The following is a 21,241-nucleotide window of genomic DNA, read 5'->3' on the forward strand; positions in this document are numbered from 1 at the left end:
TTGTCACCATCCGGACATGGAAGGGCCGTGGTGCACCACTCACAACATGTAAACCTCTTGGCCCTGGCTTCACATACCTGAGAGGGACATTTCTTCCAGCACATCCACGTGGCTCAGGCTTTTGTTTGAGCCTCAGTCTAGTGTGACCGGGACAATGGCACGGTGGTATGAATCCCACAAGCTCTGGGGACATTGCTATCTGTCACTACCAACCTACTGGCTGTGTGACCATGGGCAGGCGGCCTTGGTTTCCCCAGAGGCCCGTCCTTACGTTGCCAGCAGTCAATAGGGTGCAGAGAACAGAACTGTCGCTTCCTGGTGCCCAGAGAAACACTTGAACCAGTGTTTGTTGAGTGGCAGGAGGGATCTTGTGTATTTCCAGAGGCTATGGTGTAGTGAGAGACATAGGAAAGTCAAACAGTGGGCGGGGATGGCAGCCTCTCAGACGCTCCTTAGGAAGAAAAGCATCCTGGTAGAAAGAGTGACTTGAACTGCAGGGAGAGCTGTGCGAAGGCCCTGTGGTGGATGTAGAGAGGTCCTTAGGGCTGGCCAGATACTGCATGGTCTTCCAGCCATGGCAAGTGTTCCAGTATTTGAAGGGGTTTTAGAGGTGATTTTTGAAGACAATAATTATATAAAAAAATTAGACCGGGTTGATTGACACCTTTGCAAACAGATTTCCTTATAGCTATAGAGGCTGGTTCAGGGAGAAAGTATTTTACGCTTGTCTTACCGTCTTCTTTTTTCCCCCATCTCTCCCTCTAGGCAAAGGATATGTTGTTGTTGTTATCATCATTTTTGACAAAGGGTCTCATGTAGCCAAGGCTGGCCTTGAACTTGTTGTCTAGCCCAGGTTGGCCTTGAATTCCAAACTTTCTGCCCCCGACATGTTGGAATTACAGGCCTACACCATCATACCTGACTAAAAGTTTTTGTTTTCATAAATTGCTTTTTACTAGATGCACTTAATGGGCTGTGGAACAGCTCAGCGGTAGAGTACCTGGTGTCTGCCAGCATGTTTGAGGCCCTAGGCTCAGATCCATGGCTCCAAACCGCTCTCCATCTCTCTCCCTGTGCTGCTCATTTGCACCAGAGGCTCCTGCCTCTACTCTATAGAGAGATGTTGCTTTAGTCTATATCCCTTGATCAGAAGAGGGACCTGGTCTTTTGAGCCTTCCCTCCTGCTCTGGGGTAAACAATGGCAGGTGTTCCTGAGGAATGACTGAGTGTGGGCAAATGAGATGGGAAAGATGATGGAGTGATTGCAGAAGCATCAGGAATTAGCCGGGCTTGTGCTAGGGTGGAGCTGGAGTCTTGAGGGAAGAGTAAATAGGGCCAAGCTCACCACTGAAGTCAGGGGTTGTGGGAGGGGCTGCCTCCTAGGGTAACACAGCTCCGGTGTTCTTCCCTCTGCCTTCCTCGAGGGGTCCAACTGACAATCACAAGCAGGTAGCAGTGAATGTCTGGAATGGGTGCCTCCAGGCTGCAGCCTGTGAGGGTAGTGCAACTTGTTCCTAAGCACTGACGCTTCTCTCCTTCGCTCGAAGCCCTGAAAAAGGAAGGCTTCATCAAGGTCATGAAGTGGGTACTGAGTAACATGTCGGAGGAGATGCTCGAGGTGCTGTTCTTGAAGGTGGACTCAGACTGCAATGGCTTTGTCACCTGGGTAAGGAGGGTGCCCTGCTGCCACCCACGGGAAGCTGGGAGAGGTTAGAAAGTCCAGCCTGGTTCTCAGTGGAGCAAGCAGAGGCTTGTAGATGGGGGTGCAGCAAGTATCAGAAAGTCAGGGTGTGCTCTGTTACCAGCTGGGCTGCTTGCCAGGCGGAGGGAAGCTTGGTGTCTCTGAATGATCTCCCTTGAGATTTCCATGAGGTGGGCTCATTGCCTCCACATCGAGACCTTCTCCTCAAGCATTCCCACTCACAGCCAGCTCTCCTGCACCGTTCTTGTCACTCGGGGACAGGCAAGCTCATGACTGTTGTATCTGGAACTGCCAGGTCTTCATATCAGAGTAATGATGTTAACCTTAAAGGACTCACATTAAGCAGAGCACATGGCCTTAAGCCTATAGAGATGTGCAGAGCCTTGTTAGAGAGACTGATGTAAGATAACAGTGAGGCAACATGCCCAGCACTTTGTGTCTTCCCCTGTTGAAGACTCACAGGATCCAGAATGGGTAATGGCTGGGAAACTGAGGCACAGAGCTATTGGGAATGTTGTTTTAGTGTTGCAGAGTTGGCTACGAGCTGAACCCGTGTTCAGACCCAGGGAGTGTGCCTCAAATGTCTGTGGGATTACTGCCAATGAATACCTCCTCATGGTTTGGGTATACTTTTCCCAGCAATCTTTATCCATCTACACAAAGATTCTTGCCACTTTTTGTTTAACTGAGTGCCTTATGAATGCTAGGCAAGCATTCTACCACTGATTTGCATCATAGGCAAGCATTCTACTGAGTTACATCATAGTTAAGCATTCTACTGAGTTACATCATAGACAAGCATTCTACCACTGAGTTACATCATAGACAAGCGTTCTACCAGTGAGTTACATCATAGGCAAGCATTCTACTGAGTTACATCATAGTTAAGCATTCTACCACTGAGTTACATCATAGGCAAGCATTCTACCACTGAGTTACATCATAGGCAAGCATTCTACCACTGAGTTACATCATGGGCAAGCATTCTACCACTGAGTTACATCATGGGCAAGCATTCTACCACTGAGTTACATCATAGGCAAGCATTCTACCACTGAGTTACATCATGGACAAGTGTTCTACCACTGAATATCATCACCTTCCCTCCCTCTGTGCCTCCTTTCCTCCCTCCCTTCCTTTCTCATTGTGATGAGCTGTTTTCCATGTTGGTCTCTTGGGCTCAGGTGATCCTTTTGTCTTAGCCTTTTGAATAGCTGGGACTAAGATGTGTCACCATCCCTAGTTCCTGTTTCTTGTCACGGCTTCATATATTTGGACCTTGGCCATGTTTTAGTGAGGCTGGTCCCTGGAGCCCAGAGTTGCAGATATTTGTAGGGTAGATGTACCCACATAGCTGTGGACCCTTAACTTGGTCATGGGCTTGGACAAATCAGACATGGTGCCTCAGTCGGATTATTCTCTCTGTGAAGCAGAGGTGACCAGGAGCTTCCCATGGGTGCCCAGGTGGTGCGGTTGTGGCCAAGGGGTGCTTAGTGTTACACACCGTGTTGTCACATTTGAGATTTAAGCACAGCCTTCAGAGCCACTTAGAGGGGGCTGTAGAGGGACAAGGGAAGACAGTGTACGCTGGGCTTGGGACCCTAAAGGCAAATGTTAAGACTACCGCCAACACCTTCCCTTCACTTTGTGTTTCTGAGACAGCAGAAGTATGTGGATTATATGATGCGTGAGTTCCAGGGCAAGGAGGAGATGAGGAAGAGCCAATACCGCCTGCGCTTCCACCTTCCCATGACCGTCATCCCCCTGTAAGAACCTCTTCCCCGAAGCTGGGGTGTGATGGAAAAGTGCTGGCACTAAGCCTGCAGGGTGCCCCCTCCTTAGTGCTTGAGCCATCCTGCTGGCCCAGTCAAAGTCCCGGATGGCCTCTTGTCCCTTCAGCTTACCCTTCACAATCTGTAGTGGCCATGATGACAGAGGTAGGTGGCTTGCCCCTTATCAGAGATGAGGGGGCCAAGGCTCAGAGAGGCCAGCCTGATGGCTTGCCCAGGCTAACAGGCAGAAAGAGGCGGGGCTGTTCTCCCTGCTGTTCCCCACCTCTTCAGCACTCTGCCCCGTGTCTCTTGCTTCTCTCTTTGGCCAGTGCTGAGTGAATCTGGCAGTTTCATCCTCAGAGGCACAGATAGCTCACATATGCTGGGATTCTCCTGGGAGGATGCTACCCGTGGAGTCCCTGACCTTGTCGACCCTCAGCATGAGGTGGTGGTTGGAATTTAGTGGCCCTATCTATCTTGGCTCTGCCTGAGTTGCTACTCACACCACTTGTGGCCCCTTCACCCATGATGTCCACTGGAACTTGGACCTTGGAGGGCTTCTGTAGTTGATGACCTGCAAAAGAAGATCGGATATTTAATATATTATCTAATATGAGTTTTACAGCTTTGGGAACCTTCACAGGGAAGTGAAAGTTCTAGAAACTGGGAACCCCAAGTGCTTGTGTGCTAGGTTTGAGGAAGAGTGGAAAGTTATGGGAACATTGCTTATTTACTCTTTGGGATGACTTGTAGCCCAGACTGGTCTCCAACTCCACATGTAGGTTAAACTTTTGATCCTCCTCCTACCTCTGATTTTTGAGAGCTTGGATTATATGTATGTATCCAAGCCTGGCACTAGCCAAGCACTCCTCCAACTGTGCCTCAGGGAAATCAGGGCAACGGAGGGAGGGGTTAGGTGCAATAACTGAAGGACACCTAGCCAGTCCATCCATCCCCTTTTCTCCTCTGTATCCTTGGCTTTTCAGAAGTAAAGTTGTAGTTGAAAGTCACGGTGCACACCTGTAATCCCAGCATCTAGGTGACAGAAGCAAGAGGACCCAAAAAAGTTCAGGGTCCCCGCCACTACACGATGAGTTGGAAGCCAGCCTGGTATACATGGCGCCGTGCTTCAGAAAAGAAACAGAAAAAGACCGCCCCCACCTGGGATCTTACAGCCAAAACCAACTGCTTCTCAAACACCTTCAGCCGAAAATAGTCGAGTCCAGAGGACCATGCTTTGGAACGGCATGTCTCAAATTTCATCAACCCCTTCCTTTCCACGCTATGGCTGCTTCCCGTTGCCATTCCTCCTCCCTCTAATACCCCAAGAACAAGGGATATTTGTTCGCTTGCAGTGGTTCTTAACCTTCCTAACTCGGCAGCCCTTTAATACACAGCTCTTCATGTTAAGGCGACTCCAACCATAAAATTAGTTTTGTTGCTACTTCAGAAGTGTAAGTTTGTTACTGTCCTTCGGCGTAATGTAAATATCTGATGTGAGACCCCTAAGTGGGGTCTAGAACCACTGGCTGGGAGCTCGCCCCTCTGCAGGCAGGCCTGTTGATCCGGGCTGCCTGTTGGACTCTTTCTTCTTTAATTGGAACCACCTTGGGTTGGAGCCCCAGCAGCCTGGGGTGTGTGGCTGGGGTGCTGGCTCCTGTGGGGCACAGTTTGGTGAGCCACGTTTATGGTCTTGTCATAGGAGGAGGCTGTAGGTGGCTGTCCTCAGAGAGCCATGCCCAGTGCACGCTGTGGTAGAGCAAGACTAGAGGTCGTCTTTGCCTCGGGCAGGTAGGCTAGAGCTTTAGTGGAGAAGGAGGTTTAGTGGAGCTCATGGAAGAGTAGCTTGTAAAAGATCATGGTTGGGAGTTAATTGAGGAGTAGCCAATTAAACGTGAATAATGAGAGTTTTTATAACTGTAATTTTGACATGAATGGTTGGCTTGATGTAACTTCTTCACTGGTCTTTCTGTTTCTTCAGATCTCAAGGGTGTTTAAAATCTGGGACAAAAGATAAAAAAAAAAGATCTCAGGACGCTTCTTCCTTATCTGCTCTGGTTATTCCTACGGCTTGCAAACCCAGAGGGCTCTCTGATCTGATGGGGGAAAGTAGCCAGAGTAGCCAAGCAATGTTTAATTAGTTTTACGAGAGGGAGTCTCTTAAAATTGAGCTCTGCATTACTGGATCCGGGCTGAGCACACACCCAGCACATTCCCCTCTTTGATCTCTTCACTGTCCGGCAAGGGAGAGGGGTAGTCACCCCACAGATGAGGGAACAGACTTCCCTAAAATGTAGTTCCCAGGGCTGTGTTAGCTTTAGGGCTCACTTCTCTAATCCTCACAATCTTTGGTCCTGATAGAAGGGGCAGAGTTGAAGCAATGGAGAGAGAGAGAGAGAGAGAGAGAGAGAGAGAGAGAGAGAGAGAGAGAGAGAGAGAGCGCTAAGAATATCAGTCACATACAGAACAGAAAAAAGAAGCCAATGGCAGGAGACAGGACCTATAGCTAGAAACACGTGGCCCTGCCCTTTCCTCAGTGGACCTGCAATGAGGAATGAACTGGAGTTGCATTTCACAGTGACGTAGTTTCCCCCTAAGCCTCAGCTTAGGGCGTTTTCAAGCCTTGGAAAATGCCCTGGGGGAGGACTGAAAGCACTGGGTTTTAGTTCTAGCTACGCTGGGCCTTCGTGAGATGCAATTCCCTGTAAGTGATATAACCTGCCCTGTCCTGCCCTGATCCAAGACGGGCAGATGAAAATGGAGGAGTGGGAGCCTTAATAGCCAGAGCTTGCTTTGCCAACGCTGGGGCAGAAAAGCCACCAGTGGTGCCATTGAGGCTTGCTGTGAAGGCTGCAGGGTAAAAGCCTTCAAGGCCTGCCCAGGAACTGTGCTGTGCTCAGTGTCCTGGCCATGAAGAGCTGGGAGCGCAAGGCCTAACGCCTCCTTACCCCTTGGCTTACTCTTGCCTTGATCTACTCTCCCGCTTTACCCCAGAGCAGGAGAGCGATGTCTGGGAAGCGTCATGTCTCAGGTTACTGTCACAAGCTGTACCCTCCTGGCCGTCTGTGGGCTGTTTCTCCTGTGCGAGAAACTCTGTTCTCCATCTCTGCTCTCCCACCACCAAGTGAGGGACCTGGCTGGTTGTTTCTCAGGACCAGCTTTGGACTCCATCTCACCCCATATCATAGTTTGTTTGTTTGTTTGTTTGTTTCTGATGGAACCCAGGACCTCACATATACTAGGCAAACTCGACCACGGAGTCACAGCCTGGTCTCCATTTGGGGTTTAATTTCTTGTGGCCTTTGTTAATTCAGTTGAAGTCCACCTGGAGAAGGGACAGAGTTGTATGTCCTCTGGAGCCACCTATAGTTTCTTTGTGTGTGTGTGCATACGTGTGTGTGTGTGTGTTTGTGTGTGTACATGTGTGTGTGTGTAAGTGTATGTATGTATGTGTACACATACACATATGTGTAGCTTCCCCCACTGGCCTCTGACCCACTACCTCTTCCTTAGCTCTCAGTTCATGCGGACACTTCCTTTTGAACCATACCTGCATGTTTCTTGCCATCGGCAGGCACCATGGGAGCGAGGTTGTGAAAGTGGCGTTTTTAACCCAAGGGTTCAAAAAGATAGGCTGTTTCCTGACTGTCACCAAAGATGGGATCCTGCAGTTCTGGTCTGAGACCTTCTCAATGATGGATTCTTTCCGGGTGAGTAGGACACTCCTGGGGTTGGTGGAGTGCCTCTGCTGTGGCATCCTGAGTGGACTTGTCCTGAGCAGCCAGACCCTGAAGTTGGAGTCAAGATTGTGACTTAACCACTGGGGGTGTGTGTGTGTCACACTTGTCATCTGCCAAGCAGAGTCAAGCCTGGCTGTCCATTAGGCACTGCCCAAACAGTTCATCCAAGGAATGTGTCTCTGGGGGTCCCCATGTCAGTGAGTGTTATCCTCCTGCCTCAGTGCCAGGGCTCAGCCTTCCCCTTGTGCCCTGTCATACTCACACTGTTCCTAAGTCCTGCTGATTGAAACCTTTGTCTGGACCAGACAGGAAATCATGGTATTTGGGCTCTGGGGTCCATTCCCAGGGTTAGAATCCCAGCTGTATCACCCACCAGCTGTGGGATGCTGGCCAAGATGTCTCTAATTCCTCATCTGCCCAAGGAGTCTTGGAGTAGTAGCCCCCTGTCGGGGCTTTGGGGGCACTTAATGGTCTGGGACATGGGTCATGCTTGAGCAGGTCGAGGCATTCAGTTAGTTCAGAGGAACACAGGCCAGCGAACAGCATCGTGGGCTTTCTGCTTACCAGCTCATGGCCTAGTGTAGTAAGGAACGACACATCCAGGCAACTCTGCTATGTACCAGGCTAGCAGAGGACCCTGCAGTGAATAGGGAAAGCCCTGCCTTCCCGGGCTCCCAGCAATGCCTATGTGGAGCACTGTTAGTATTGTGAAGGCTTTCACACCGCCAGACAGTGCTTTTCATTGGCAGCAGGGCCTGTCCTTGTGGGAGGAGAGACCTGGATGGGGCTAAGGTTTGTGGAGATTTCATTACTTTCTCTCTATCTCTGTCTCTGTCTCTCGGTCTCTGTCTCTCTGTCATTCTGTCTTTGTCTCTATCTCTGTTTCTGTCTCTGTCTCTCCCTGTCTCTACTTTTGTCTCTCTCTGTCTCTCTGTCTCTGTCTGTCTGTCTGTCTGTCTCTGTGTGTGTGTGTGTGTGTGTGTGTGTGTGTGTGTGTATAGTGTGTGGTTTCTGTCATACTCTGTCTTCCTTTTCTCCGAGTGTGTATGGAAGGAGGTGTTACTAGCGCAGTCTCTTGGCAGTGGCTGCTATATGGTTACCTCTGAGCCCCTAAGGAGGCTGAAGAGACAGAGGAAGCCTTCCTGGGAAGTCTTGAGCGGTGTGGAGATTCTCCCCAGAGGAGCTGGTTTGGAGTTAGGTATTGGCAAGGATGGGGCTCCCCTGTTCATTGGTGAATAGGCCACAGGGAATGCTCACTGTCATGCAAATGGGAGGCTTTGGAGGTGGGCCTGGCCTTAAGACCCTGCGGTCAGGAAATAGGCCCATTTTACAGATGAGGGGACAGCCTGGAGTTTAGCCATGGCCCTGTTTTTAGTAGTGAGATAAGGTTCCATGCCAGGACTGTGCTCGCTCCAGGGTTCTGTGTGGCAGGAAAGATCCCTGCTCTCTTTTACAGTCTGCTAGCAACCTTCCACGGCCTGAGCCTCCTCTGTTCTTCCGCCAGCTTACTCAGACCAAGCAGTTTGGCCACCAGCAGATGTGGGTTGTCGACGTGGCATATCTGCACAACATGAACCTCATCGCTGTTGCCTCGACTGAGCTGAAGATAGGTGAGTGAACCCCCGGGGCTCTCCAGGCCTCTTCAGGCAAGTGGTGCAGACCTGTTGGCTGAGCAACCCGGAGCCGAATGGGAGTCCTCTGGGAAAGTTGTTGGCTAGAGAGGCCTTAAAAGAGAGGCACTGAGTGTCGGCCGCTTGTGCTGGTGACTGCTTTTGTAGGCAGGTATGCTCGGCGAATGCTGAATGTCTACAAGCATTGAACAGTTGAGATTTTAAACCACAGCCCAGGCAAGTCTCTCTAGTTTGATTCTACCCCTTGCTTCTGGCTGCCTCCAGCCCAGGCCGCCTTGAGCTGTTACTGGAATAACACTGAAACTTAGCACATTTCCTCTGAAGGTCCCTATAGCGCTAATCGGACTTTTGAAATGTCTCCCTGCAGAAAACCTTTACACCCCTCAGCCCCAACAAAGCACAGGATAGAGGAGAATCCTTAGCGTGGCCCAAGAGGGCAAGGAAGGTTTGGCCCCTGCTGTTTATTGTTTCCCGTGGAGCAGACCCTTCCTCCTGTTGTGCTGCGGTCACCATATCCTCTTGCCTCCTCTGATGGGTACTGTGGGCTCATGGGTATGCTCTGCCTTACTTCCCACACATCCAGAGCTTCTACGTTTCCTCTGATTCATCACAAGTGTTATTTCCTCCAGAGAGCTTTCCATGACCACCTAGTCCATGTCAGGCACACAAGATAAGGCCCTCTCCCTGCCCCTTCAGAGTGTGATTTTTGTCAGTGTGAGTGTTTGATGTCCGCCTTCGCCTCTGTACTGGAGCTCGGCCAGTGGGGACTGCCTCTGCTTCACTCACTCCATATCTCCGTGCCTGGTGCCACCTAGAGGCCTAGTGGCAGTGGGTAGGTGGATAGGAGAATACAGGGTCCAATTGATCACATGTTCCAGGCCATCGTGGAGAGAGAGAGCCCACGGCACAGAGCTAAATAGGCAGATGGAGAGTGGTGGAAACAGCCAGTGCTCAGGTTTCAACCCTGGTCCTGCCACTCAGAAGGGCTGGGACTTTGAGCAGCTATTTGAGGGCCTTAGTCGATCCAGAGGGAAAACAGGGCCCAGTGCTCTCTGTAGGTCGAGTGTGGGTTAGTGACTGGATATGTGGAATTGCATATCATACAGCAGATCCTTTATTCAAGAGGACAGACTGTGACACATCCAGAAACAGCCAGCTATAGGCAAAGGCTTGAACAGTTAGGAGCCTGCTACTACCTGTGATCCCTGATGGCTTCTCCCTTGACCCTTAACCCTGAGGGCCTGGCCCCATCACTTCATGCCAGCAAGTTCTGCGGACTGAACAGATGTGGTCCGAACAGGGCAAGTGGTCAAGGCCAGAGGCAGGGATGGAAGGGTACCAGTGTGGGCCTTGGCATATGTGGCTCAGCCCAGCTAACCCTGCTGTGTCCCATAACCCTTCTGGGTGGCTGGCCCCATAGGATACAGACACTAGAGTGCCTGTCATTCAAATGTGGGAGGCTTCTCCTCAGCCTCCTTAGGACTGACTGAATTGAGGCCGGGGCTGCCAGGAACCAGACTTCTAAGGCAGGGGGGCTTTACCAGGAGCAATTGTGTGTCAGGGCCCCATGGAAGGCTTTTGGGCAGGATGAAAATAATGCTTTCAGAAGATCAAAGTCTGGCAGGCTGGTACCAGTCAGTGAGGGATGGGGTGAGCCTGCACAAAGCTTACCTGGTCTCCGAACTGCTCAGGGGAGGGGGGTTCCTACTCTATCCCTGATAAGTGTTGAGTGATGTGGAGGAGATGTATCGGTTTCTGTCTGCTCCGAAACCCTTAAAGACGCGCATGCGCACAGGCGCGCATGCACGGAGAGACTAGTGGAAGCCATAGGGACCACAAGTTGCCTGCTACCCACATATGCAGGGCTTGGCCCTCGTTCCTTTATTTGTGTATCACAGCCGTGGGCGCTCAGCAGAGTAGAGCCCCAGGGGCTGTGTTAGATGCTGAGGGTTCCACAGGTACCACACAAACATGCTCGCTGCCCTCACACAGCTCTCAGTCCAGGCCAGGCAGCTATCTTATTCAAATAAAAGAGAAATAGACTTGAGGCAAAGAGAAAGGTGGTGAGGGAGACTGGCAGGCAATCAGCCAGGTGGGAGACTGTCAGCGAGCCTAGCTGAAGAGGGAGAGGCCATTCTAAGAAGGGGTCACGGAGGTGGTCTGGAAGGGTTCTCGGGGTATTCAAGGAGGGCAGAGCAGGACCCTGAGGTGGAAGACGTTGATGCATCTACAGTGGTAAAAAGCTTAGAGCCTGGTGGCTGGACAGAGGCTTGCAGACCAAGCACAGGCTGTGGAGGTCTGGCCCTGTAGGACTTTACAGGCTGAGGTTTGCACTAGGGTTTCGTTCTGGCTGCAGTGGGGATCAGAGGGTAGTTTGCAGCTGGGTCTGGCTCGGTTAACAGCTGTACTTGGATCTGTTGCCTTTAGTTGCTGTGTGGGGTGGGGTGGGGTAGGCTACAGAGCCAGAGAGATGGCAGGGAGTACCAGGAGGTTGCTTGCCATCTCCAGATACCTCCCAAGCCTGGAACATGGCTCTTGGCTCTGTATGTCCCTCTCTTCTCTCTTTCCCAGAGTTCTTTGATATCAGTGGCTACAAATGCATCCGGGCCTTCACCTTTATTGATCTAGATAGCTGTGCCATGGCCATGCACTATTGGTAAGTCTCACAGGAGATGGCTACAGGGTCTTGCAGCTACCACACTAGCCACATCACTAGGAAGAGGGCTGGGACCCAGAGAGGCACTAAGAGAGCTGGTTCTGCTCATCGCCATATTGCCCCTCGCTGATTCTCTCCTTGGGTCTTGCAGTCACTCTAAGAGTAGTCATCCTTTCTCACTCTGCTCCCTCCTTTCTTATCCTGTTAGCCACCAAGTGTTAGCAGAGGCTCGCTTTGCTGCATTGAGGTCTCTGAGAAGTAAAAATGATTGAAACAGAACCTGAATTTTGGTTCAGTGATGATTAGGGTATGTTTGGTCACTGGGGCTGAGACCGGGACCAAAGCTAGAAGTCTATTAGAACTGCCCTTGTCCCTAAGGTAAAAGGGCCTTGGTAGAAGGCTCCACAGTGAAGAGTTAATAACCTAAAAACTTCAAGCAGCTGGAAAAACTCCATGCAGGAAGATCTGATACACTGATAGTATCGGTCGTATCAGTGGGCAATTAGGAGCATGGAGGTTAGTGGCAAGGGGTCAATGTGTCATTAGGACCTCCCAGGAGAACTCCCGGCAGGGATGCCAGTGTAATGAGGACCTTCCTTATGAGCCCAGAAAAACAGAGAATAGGTCTGCAGACAAAAATCTTCCTACCCAAAAGCTCCCTTTTCTTTCCCAAGTACCCAGTGCCCTAGTGCAGTCTCTGCTCTCTCAGGGAGGCTGCTGATGAAAGGACAACCTTCATCTACAGAGATCAGTCTCCTCTCTCCTTTAACAGCATGTTCTATTCTTATCTCTCCCCAGGACTGACTATCACAAGGCTGTGTTCTGCTTTGGGGACACCAAGGGCAATGTCGTCATCTTCATCTCGGACAACGTGGTTGGTGGGCTGTTCAACCCACAAATCCTCCCCCGGACCTCCAAATGGGGTAGCTAAAAGACGTGGGCAGAGGTCCAGGGAGTGGGTAGATGTGAGTACTAAGTTGGCTATGGTCTGTGAGGTGTTCTTGCCTCCCTGCCCCTGCTCTGAATCTCTAGAGAGGAGATTCCTTGGAGTTCAGAGGGCACCATGCCTACTGCGGTTAGAGGACAGTGCAGTGGAGGCAGGAGAAGGCCAGAGGGTCTAAGTGGGGGACAGTCTTGGGAGGTGGGAACTTTTATAGTTGAGGACTGAAGGCTGTGGGTCCTTCTCATCTCTGGGGAAATGAAGTGCTAGACTGGGACCCTGGGACATGTCTCCTCTCCTCTGAGCCCTATCTGATGGATGTGAGAGGGATTCTGCTCTACCTGGGTTTGAGCTATCTTTGAGTGGGTCAGAGTAGGCTGGGTGGGTGTAGACCATGGTGGGTGTGGTGGAGCCCATTGGACCTCCCAGCTCGGCTCGCCAGCATTGTGAATAAGCAGTTGTCGGCTGAGCTTTTGAAACATCATCTCCTGTCATCTCCACCCACGAGGACTGGTGACTTGTTACTGCCCATTAAGAGGTTGAGTGAGCTGAAGCTATTCTCACACACCCCGAGGCTGGGGAGTGGCGACTGAGATCTGTGTGTTCAGAGTCTCCAGTTGTCATCACTTGCTGGGATGTTTCCTACATTGACTAAGGAAGTGGTTCAGAGCTTCTTTGCTAATGGGTGCAAGGTCAACAGAGGCCACGGGCCTGGGGCTGCCTTGTAGACTCACTGAGGCTGTATCACAGCTAGAATGGAACCTTTGGTGTGGCTCTAGGACTCTAGCCACCCCAGGAGCACAGGACCCTGGGGCCCTGCCTGCAGGGAAACTGACCTCCCTTCCATTCTAGACACCAGAGCAGCCCTTGCTGGGACTGTAAGCTAATGAGGTCTCCAAGGGTCCCCAGACCTTGGCAGGGACACTGTTAAGCTTGTTTCTTGACGTTCAGTGTTAAGGAAGGGACGATGCAAAAACTCGTGCCCTGGTTCTGTGTATCCGTGTGCGTGCGTACCCTGTGTATTGAATCTGGAGCTTTCCATATGTCAGATAAGCTTTATAGCCCTGAACAACACTTCCAGCTAGCACTTTGTCCTTGTCCCATCAGCCCCCCGGTGGCTGCCATGTCCCCGTCATGTTTGTGCCACCCTGGGAACTAGCTTAGAGGTTGTGGTGGTCTCTTCGACGAGTGGTGAATGAACAAGACACAGGATTAAGTTAGAGTGTTGGATGTGAGCCCTTCCGGGCCACCTACTAGTTGACGGCTGGGAACAGATATGTAGACATGGTGAGATGAGAGAGGGGATGGACAAAGTTAAGAAGTGTGGACCTAGCTCTGTGTGACCTGAAGCCAGTTGCGTAACCTTTCTGCGCATCCGTCTCCTTATTCAGCTGTGTGCAGGGACGACTACACCTAAGTTTGGGTTCTGCTCTTGGGCGTACATAGTCAGTGTTGGGTACGTAAGGTGGCTCCCGGGACCTCAGAGCTTAGTGGGAGAGATGGGCTGTGATTTCCATGTTAGCAGCCACAAGCAGCATCCCACCTGGCTCAGGACTTCTTTTGTGTGTATTCATGTTCATGTATATGTGCATGTGTGTTTTCTGGATGCTTGTGAGTGTGTGTGTGTGTGTGTGTGTGTGTGTGTGTGTGTGTGTGTGTGTGTGTAGACCAGAGGTCAACCACAGGTATCATTCCTCAGGGACTGTCCATCTTGTGTTTTTGAGACAGGGTCTCTTAGAAGGAGCCCAGGTTCACCAGGTTCCAGGAACCCTCCTGTCTCCACCCCTCCAGCTCTGGGAAGAAGTGTGCTTTTCACAGGCTCTGGGGATTAAGGTGGATCCTCCTTCTTATGTAGCGAGCACTTTACAGACCGAGTTACCTCCCTAGCTTGGAGACTTTCTTTCTTTCTTTCTTTTTTTTTTTTTGCAAGCTTCCTCTTACCCTTGTATAGATGCCGTCGTACCCTACACCCATCCCTTCCAGTGTTTTTCCTTCCCCATCCCTGGGAGTTACTTTCAGACGTAAAGTCAAACTGACCAGTATTTCTGACCTACTTCCTTGAACAGCTGCTGACCAAACAGATGTCCCTTGGACTCATCCATCTCAACCAGTTTGCTCTCCCCGGGGGTTAATCAACTGCTGACTGGGTGGTTTCACAAGGGCAGAGCAGCCGGTGGGTGGAATGTGTGGCATGTATGAGTTGTTCATGATACATGTGTGCACCCTGTACTTCTTGGGACTTTTGCTTTCTGGCCAAGGAGGCTATGCATTCCAAGACACAATGGCGAGCCCGCAGGGGATCATGGTCAGAGTGAACACAGCCTCTGTTCATTCTCTGGAACTCACCACTGGGGAGCTAGTTTGTTCAGATGGCAGCACCTGAGAGTGCATGGACCCAGGTCACTGTTGCACTGTGGGCTCGCAAGGAAATGCTGGGGTAGGAGGGGAACAGGGGGAGGCACTGGAGAGCTCATGAAGTTACTCAGGGCTCCCTGGAGGGGCTGGTTGGCCAGTGTCCTTGGTATGGAAGATGCCCGTCAGTGATGCTGTCATCTAAGCTGGCAGAAGAGAGGTTGCTAATGAGTACTTGGGTCATTTCCCTATCAGATCACTGGATCCCTGTCTCCTTGAGGAGGCTCTTGAACGAGAAGTCCCCTCTGTATAGAAGTTTCCGAATGAAGGTAAGTTGTGTCTTCTTCCCTTAGCCTGTAACTATCCACATACACGCTCAAGAAATAAATGCCCCAAACGAACCTGTCCTCAAGGCCTAGTCAAGAACAGAGTGCAGGAAGTGATTGCATCCCGTCCACACATCTCTAGGACAAGGGTGTATGTGTCCCAGGGCTGGCCTTGAATCTCACTGCCTTGTGGGCTTCCCCCAGGCAGAGAATGTAACCTTTATCTGGACAACTGTTGGCTTGCTATTTAGCTTCCCCACTCTCTTCTCTCAGTGCTGGCTAATTCAGCAAGCAGAGGAAATCTGCCTTAGAACACAGTTATGTCGCCCCAGAGGCTTCCTGTCATACTTGAAACCATCTCAAGTCTTTAACTTGAGCATCAAACACAAGCTGATCAAGCCCCTGGCTTGCTCCGTTGTTCGGTCCCCTCCCATCTCCCTGGAGTCCGGAGTCTCATGTATTCAAGGCTGTCCTTGAACTTGTTATGTATCCAAGGATGACTGAGTTTCTGATCTTCTTGACCCCATCTTCCAAGTGCTGGTATCACAGGCTTGTGCCGGGGATTGAAGCTGGCTGGGGCTTTGTGCCTGCCAGGCAAGCGCTCTACCGCCTGAGCCACGCCCCCATCTCCTTCTCTTCTTTCTTCTCTTTTGTTGCTGAGGCAGGCTCCCTTGCTTTCCCCAGAAGGCCCCAAGCCCCTTCTTACCACAGGGCCTTGGCACACGCTGCTTCTTTGAGTCTTCTGCTTGGCTCACCTCTCATCCCCTTCTCTCAGGTCCTAACACCCTGCTGCCGCCTCTGCTGTTAGCCCTGTCCCCAGAAGAGGTTATTAGCCCCAGCTTTGAAGTATCTAAGTGTGCCCTTGTCCTGACCTCTTCACCACAGTCCCTCCAGGACAGGGGCTTGGTGGCTTGTGCTCTCTGTTCTGTCTCCAGCTCCTGCACCCAGGGCCCAGTGCCTCCTGTTACGTTTGAGGAGCGAATGAAGGGATTGGGGCTCTCAGGGCAGATCTGAGTGGCACACAGGGAATGGGCACGGAATCTCACAGGAAGTGGCACCCACACTATTCCCCTCCCCCACTCACCTTTGTTTTCCTTTTTTTGGAGACTGGGCTTCATGTTTCCAGGCTGTCTGTGAACACCTGATCCTTCTACCTCAGTCTCTCAAGTGCTGGGGTGGCTGCGTGCTCCCCCATGCTCGCCTCCTTCCCCCTTTTCATCCGTGGTCGTTTCATTTGGAAGACCTCTGCCCTTGGAGTTACTAAGCATCCCAGGCCAAATTCATTGCCTGGGCTTAGGTACCATTATTGTGACAGGCATTAGAGGAAATAGTGACATTAGACCCAACCCAGTGGTTTACATGTATAAGGTGCCACTGAATACTTGATAATCTCATTTGTCTGTCCCATCCCTGTTGTTCACTGTCTGGAGGGAAATCTCTGGACCAGAAGGCTAAGTACAGGTGCTAGCCAGGGCCAGAGTGTGGATGTGTCATTTTGCTCTCTGTTGCTGAGATAAAACACTGAGCAACATCAATTCAGGGATGGAAGGGTTTCTTCGGCTTACACGATTCCATCGCCGTCCATCACTGAGGGAAGTCAGGGTAGGAACTCAAGCAGGAGCTGAGGCAGGAACCATGACGAGGTGCTACTTACCGGTTTTCTCTTCACGTTTTGTTCAGCTTGGACCACTATCCAGGCCTGGCACCACCCACAGTGAGCTGGACCCTCTTACATCAATCATAAATCAGGAAAATGACCCCACAGGCCGGTCTGACAGAAGCAATTCTTCTATTGAGGTTCCCCTCTTCCTAGGGTTTGTGTCAAGTTGACAAAATCTTTTTTTTTTTTTGGTTCTTTTTTTTCGGAGCTGGGGACCGAACCCAGGGCCTTGCGCTTCCTAGGCAAGCGCTCTACCACTGAGCTAAATCCCCAACCCCAAGTTGACAAAATCTTGACTGTACTGAGGGCAGTGGGAGCCGGGGCTAGCCCACCTTCTCTGCCCTCCGAGTGCCATCTCTGTTGCTAGAGTCCGGGCAGAGTGTGTATCCTACCCCTCCTGACAAGTACAGAGTGTGGGAATGGACCCAGAAATGCAGGCTCCTGTTGTGGAGGTAGCGAGTAGAAGGCAGACTGGGACGTAGGCACCCTTGATTTCAACTTCACTCTTTCTTCCTGCTTGGAAGAATGATATCATCATGACCCAGTCTCTGCAGCTTCTAAGTATAAGAGGCTCTTTAAAAAAACCACAGGAGTCCAGATGATGGTAGGCTTAGTGTTTTTAAGCAGTTTCCGAGACAAGGATGGGCCAGACACCTTGACCATGAAATCTGGCTTTGGCCACATCACTTTGCCAAGCTGCGGTCACTAAGGCAAGGGCCATAGACTTTGTGATCTCCAGTCCTATCTGGCACTGGCCCTGGCTATGTTCCAGGGGCAGGATATGGAACTTGACTTCTCTCCAGGAGGTCTCCTGCTACAGCCATTTTCTCTCCCAGGGTCTCCACCCCAACTGGTGTCAGCAGATCAAGTACATCCCGCAGTTGAATGTAGTGGTCTCGTGTTCAGCCGTTGAGAAGTCCTCTCTGGTGCTGATAATACTGCCGCCCAAAGATCCCGAGAGACCCAAGTAAGGAGCACGCGGTGGAGGGAGATAGATCACAGGCAAGCCCCAGACAAATCTCCTTCCCTCTGCCACACGCCAGCCCTGCTGAGAGAAGACGTGCCTCTGGGTTAGTGTCTCATCCGTAGGACACTGTCCTGAGGCTCATGCTAGGCTCCAGGAAGCAGCCTGTGTCCCTGGGCTGACAGTAGATGTGGGGCCTAACTCTGCTTTCTCTTTAATCACGATTCTGTAATTTCTACCAGTGGCAGAAGGGTAACAGGTAATTCTCTCTCCACGTCCCCCCAGTGTGTGTATCTTGGGGGTGGGGAATGCGTGCCTTAGTTCACATGTGGAGGTCAGAGGACAACCTTGGGTGTTAGTCCTCACCTCCACTGTTTGAGAAAAGGCCTCTTTGTTGTTGTCCACTATGTCCTTGAGACTGGCTAGTCTGTGAACCCCTAAAGGTTCTCCTCTTTTGGCATCACAGCTTGCTGCAGAAAGACTGGATTACAGAGGTGCACTACAGTGCCCCAACTTCCCATGGCTTCCAGAAACTCAAAACTCAGTTCCTCAGGCTTGTGTGGCAAAGACTCTACCCACTGAGCCACCTGCCCAGCTCCAGTAGGTCTGTTTTATCCATCCATCCATTTAATAAAAAACAAACAACAAAAACAAAATCAACTCCAGCATCTGCTAAGTAGGCAGATAAAAGGCACGACTCTCTCTCTATCAACCCCCCCCCCCCCCCCGTTGAGACAGGGTCTCATGTAACCCGAGCTGGTCTTGAATTTCTGATCTCCTGCTTCTACAATGCAAGGGCTAAGGTTACAGGCCTGTGCCACTGACTAGGCTCGACATTTCTGACTGAAGCAGGGAGAGCGAGTGGCTTCACTCTGGGCCCTCGGTTTTCTCACCCCTGAAAGGGTGAAGCCAGTGCTCATTTACCTCAGGGATTCCTGGAGTTAATGTTCTGTGTGGCATATGTTGAACCACATAGCAAAAACAAGCAGCAAAACCACCAACCTCAGAATAAGTTAATTAGACTAGCAAAAGGCCCTCTTCTCTTTCCACAGCAAGCCATGATGCAGAAAACCCCACAAGCCTGCACATTTATTCTTTGAGACAGTTCCAAACCTATAATTTCATTCCAGATTTCTTTTCTTTTGAGACAGGGTTTCTCTGAGTAGCCCTTGCTGGCCTCGAACTGAGATCTGCCTGCCTCTGCCTCCAGAGTGATGGGGTTAAAGGCATGCACCACCACTGCCTAGCTAGAATTTTCCATTTAATTGTATTTAATGGCGCATTCCTGCCCAGGCCCTCTGCTTCTCTCTGCCTGCTGTGTTCTTGTTTCTCTCTCTCTCTCTCTCTCTCTCTCTCTCTCTCTCTCTCTCTCTCTCTCTGTTTCTTGTTTGATTTTTGAGACAGAGACTTGCTGTGTAGCTCAGGCTGGCTTTGAATTTGGGGTCCTTCTGCTTCCATCACCCAAGTACTGGGATTATAGGCACGAGCCACCATATCTGGCTTTCTTAGTCTGTTTCTCCCTTGTTGCCAGGGGACCAACCCAAGGTCTTGTGCTTCCTGGGCAAGTACTCCCTCACTGAGCGAAAGCCCAAACTTCCTCTTGTCCCCACCCCAACCCCTTCTTTCTTTTTAAAAAATGTTTTATTTTTGAGACAGGGTTTCACTGCATAACCCTGGCTGTCTTAACTCATTATGTAGACCAGGCTAACCTCTAATTTACGGAGATCTCCCACCTCCTGAGTGCAAGGATTACAGGCATGTGTCACCAATCCCTGCATCTTTTTTCTTCTTTCCAAAACAAAACAAAACAAAACAAAACAAAACAAAACAAAACAAAACAAAACCAAACCCCCACGGCTTCTCTGTGTAGCCCTGGCTGTCCTGGAACTCACTCTGTAGATCAGGCTGGTCTTGAACTTAGCAATGCACCTACCTCCACTCTTGAGTGCTGGGATTGAAGGCGTGTGCCACCACTACGTTTTTTTTTTTTTTTCTCTTTATTAACGTGAGTATTTCTTATTTACATTTCGATTGTTATTCCCTTTCCCGGTTTCAGGGCCAACATCCCCCTAACCCCACCCCCTCCCCTTCTAGATGGGTGTTCCCCTCCCCATCCTTCCCCCATTACCGCCCTCCCCCCAACAATCCCGTTCACTGGGGGTTCAGTCTTAGCAGGATCCAGGGCTTCCCCTTATACCGGTGCTCTTACTAGGATATTCAATGCTACCTATGAGGTCAGAGTCCAGGGTCAGTCCATGTATAGTCTTTAGGTAGTGGCTTAGTCCTGGAAGCTCTGGTTGCTTGGCATTGTTGTTCAGAAGGGGTCTCAAGCCCCTTCAAGCTCTTCCAGTCCTTTCTCTGATTCCTTCAATGGGGGTCCCATTCTCAGTTCAGTGGTTTGCTGCTGGCATTCGCCTCTGTATTTGCTGTATTCTGGCTGTGTCTCTCAGGAGAGATCTACATCCGGCTCCTGTCGGCCTGCACTTCTTTGCTTCATCCATCTTGTCTAATAGGGTAGCTGTCTATTTATGGGCCATGTGTGGGGCAGGCTCTGAATGGGTGTTCCTTTTGTCTCTGTTTTAATCTTTGCCTCCCTATTCCCTGCCAAGGGTATTCTTGTTCCCCTTTTAAAGAAGGAGTGAAGCATTCGCATTTTGATCATCCGTCTTGAGTTTCATGTGTTTTGTGCATCTAGGGCAATTCAAGCATTTGGGCTAATAGCCACTTATCAATGAGTGCATACCATGTGTGTTTTTCTGTGATTGGGTTACCTCATTCAGGATGATATTTTCCAGTTCCATCCATTTGCCTATGAATTTCATAAAGTCATTGTTTTTGATCGCTGAGTAATATTCCATTGTGTAGATGTACCACATTTTCTGTATCCATTCCTCTCTGTTGAAGGGCATCTGGGTTCTTTCAAGCTTCTGGCTATTATAAATAAGGCTGCTATGAACATAGTGGAGCACGTGTCTTTTTTATATGTTGGGGCATCTTTTGGGTATATGCCCAAGAGAGGTATAGCTGGGTCCTCAGGTAGTTCAATGTCCAATTTTCTGAGGAACCTCCAGACTGATTTCCAGAATGGTTGTACCAGTCTGCAATCCCACCAACGATGGAGGACTGTTCCTCTTTCTCCACATTCTTGCCAGCATTTGCTGTCACCTGAATTTTTGATCTTAGCCATTCTTACTGGTGTAAGGTGAAATCTCAGGGTTGTTCTGATTTGCATTTCCCTTATGACTAAAGATGTTGAACATTTCTTTAGGTGTTTCTCAGCCATTCGGCATTCCTCAGCTGTGAATTCTTTGTTTAGCTCTGAACCCCATTTTTTTTGGTTCTTTTTTTTTTTCGGAGCTGGGGACCGAACCCAGGGCCTTGCGCTTCCTGGGGTAAGCCTGAACCCCATTTTTAATAGGGCTGTTTGTCTCCCTGCGGTCTAACTTCTTGAGTTCTTTGTATATTTTGGATATAAGCCCTCTATCTGTTGTAGGATTG

General features: G+C 50.4%; 1 protein-coding gene across 4 annotated transcripts in view; it reads left to right on the top strand.

Annotated features, from left to right (window-relative positions):
* Efcab8 (EF-hand calcium binding domain 8) overlaps positions 1 to 21,241 on the top strand; it is a 66,647-nt gene that overhangs the window by 7,110 nt on the left and 38,296 nt on the right. For 3 of the 4 annotated variants that reach the window (XR_015683301.1, NM_001430734.1, NM_001430735.1), the window contains 8 exon segments: positions 1,548 to 1,666; positions 3,365 to 3,468; positions 7,049 to 7,184; positions 8,719 to 8,824; positions 11,417 to 11,501; positions 12,300 to 12,424; positions 15,049 to 15,122; positions 17,616 to 17,746. Coding sequence is in view for 3 of the 4 variants with exons in the window: in NM_001430734.1 (NP_001417663.1) it covers positions 1,548 to 1,666; positions 3,365 to 3,468; positions 7,049 to 7,184; positions 8,719 to 8,824; positions 11,417 to 11,501; positions 12,300 to 12,424; positions 15,049 to 15,122; positions 17,616 to 17,746 (880 nt within the window). In the remaining variant the exon portion in view is untranslated. 4 annotated transcript variants of the gene reach the window in all.

Source organism: Rattus norvegicus, chromosome 3 (genome assembly GCF_021556685.1).
Source record: "Rattus norvegicus strain SHRSP/BbbUtx chromosome 3, alternate assembly SHRSP_T2T, whole genome shotgun sequence".
Classification (NCBI taxonomy): Eukaryota; Metazoa; Chordata; class Mammalia; order Rodentia; family Muridae; genus Rattus; species Rattus norvegicus.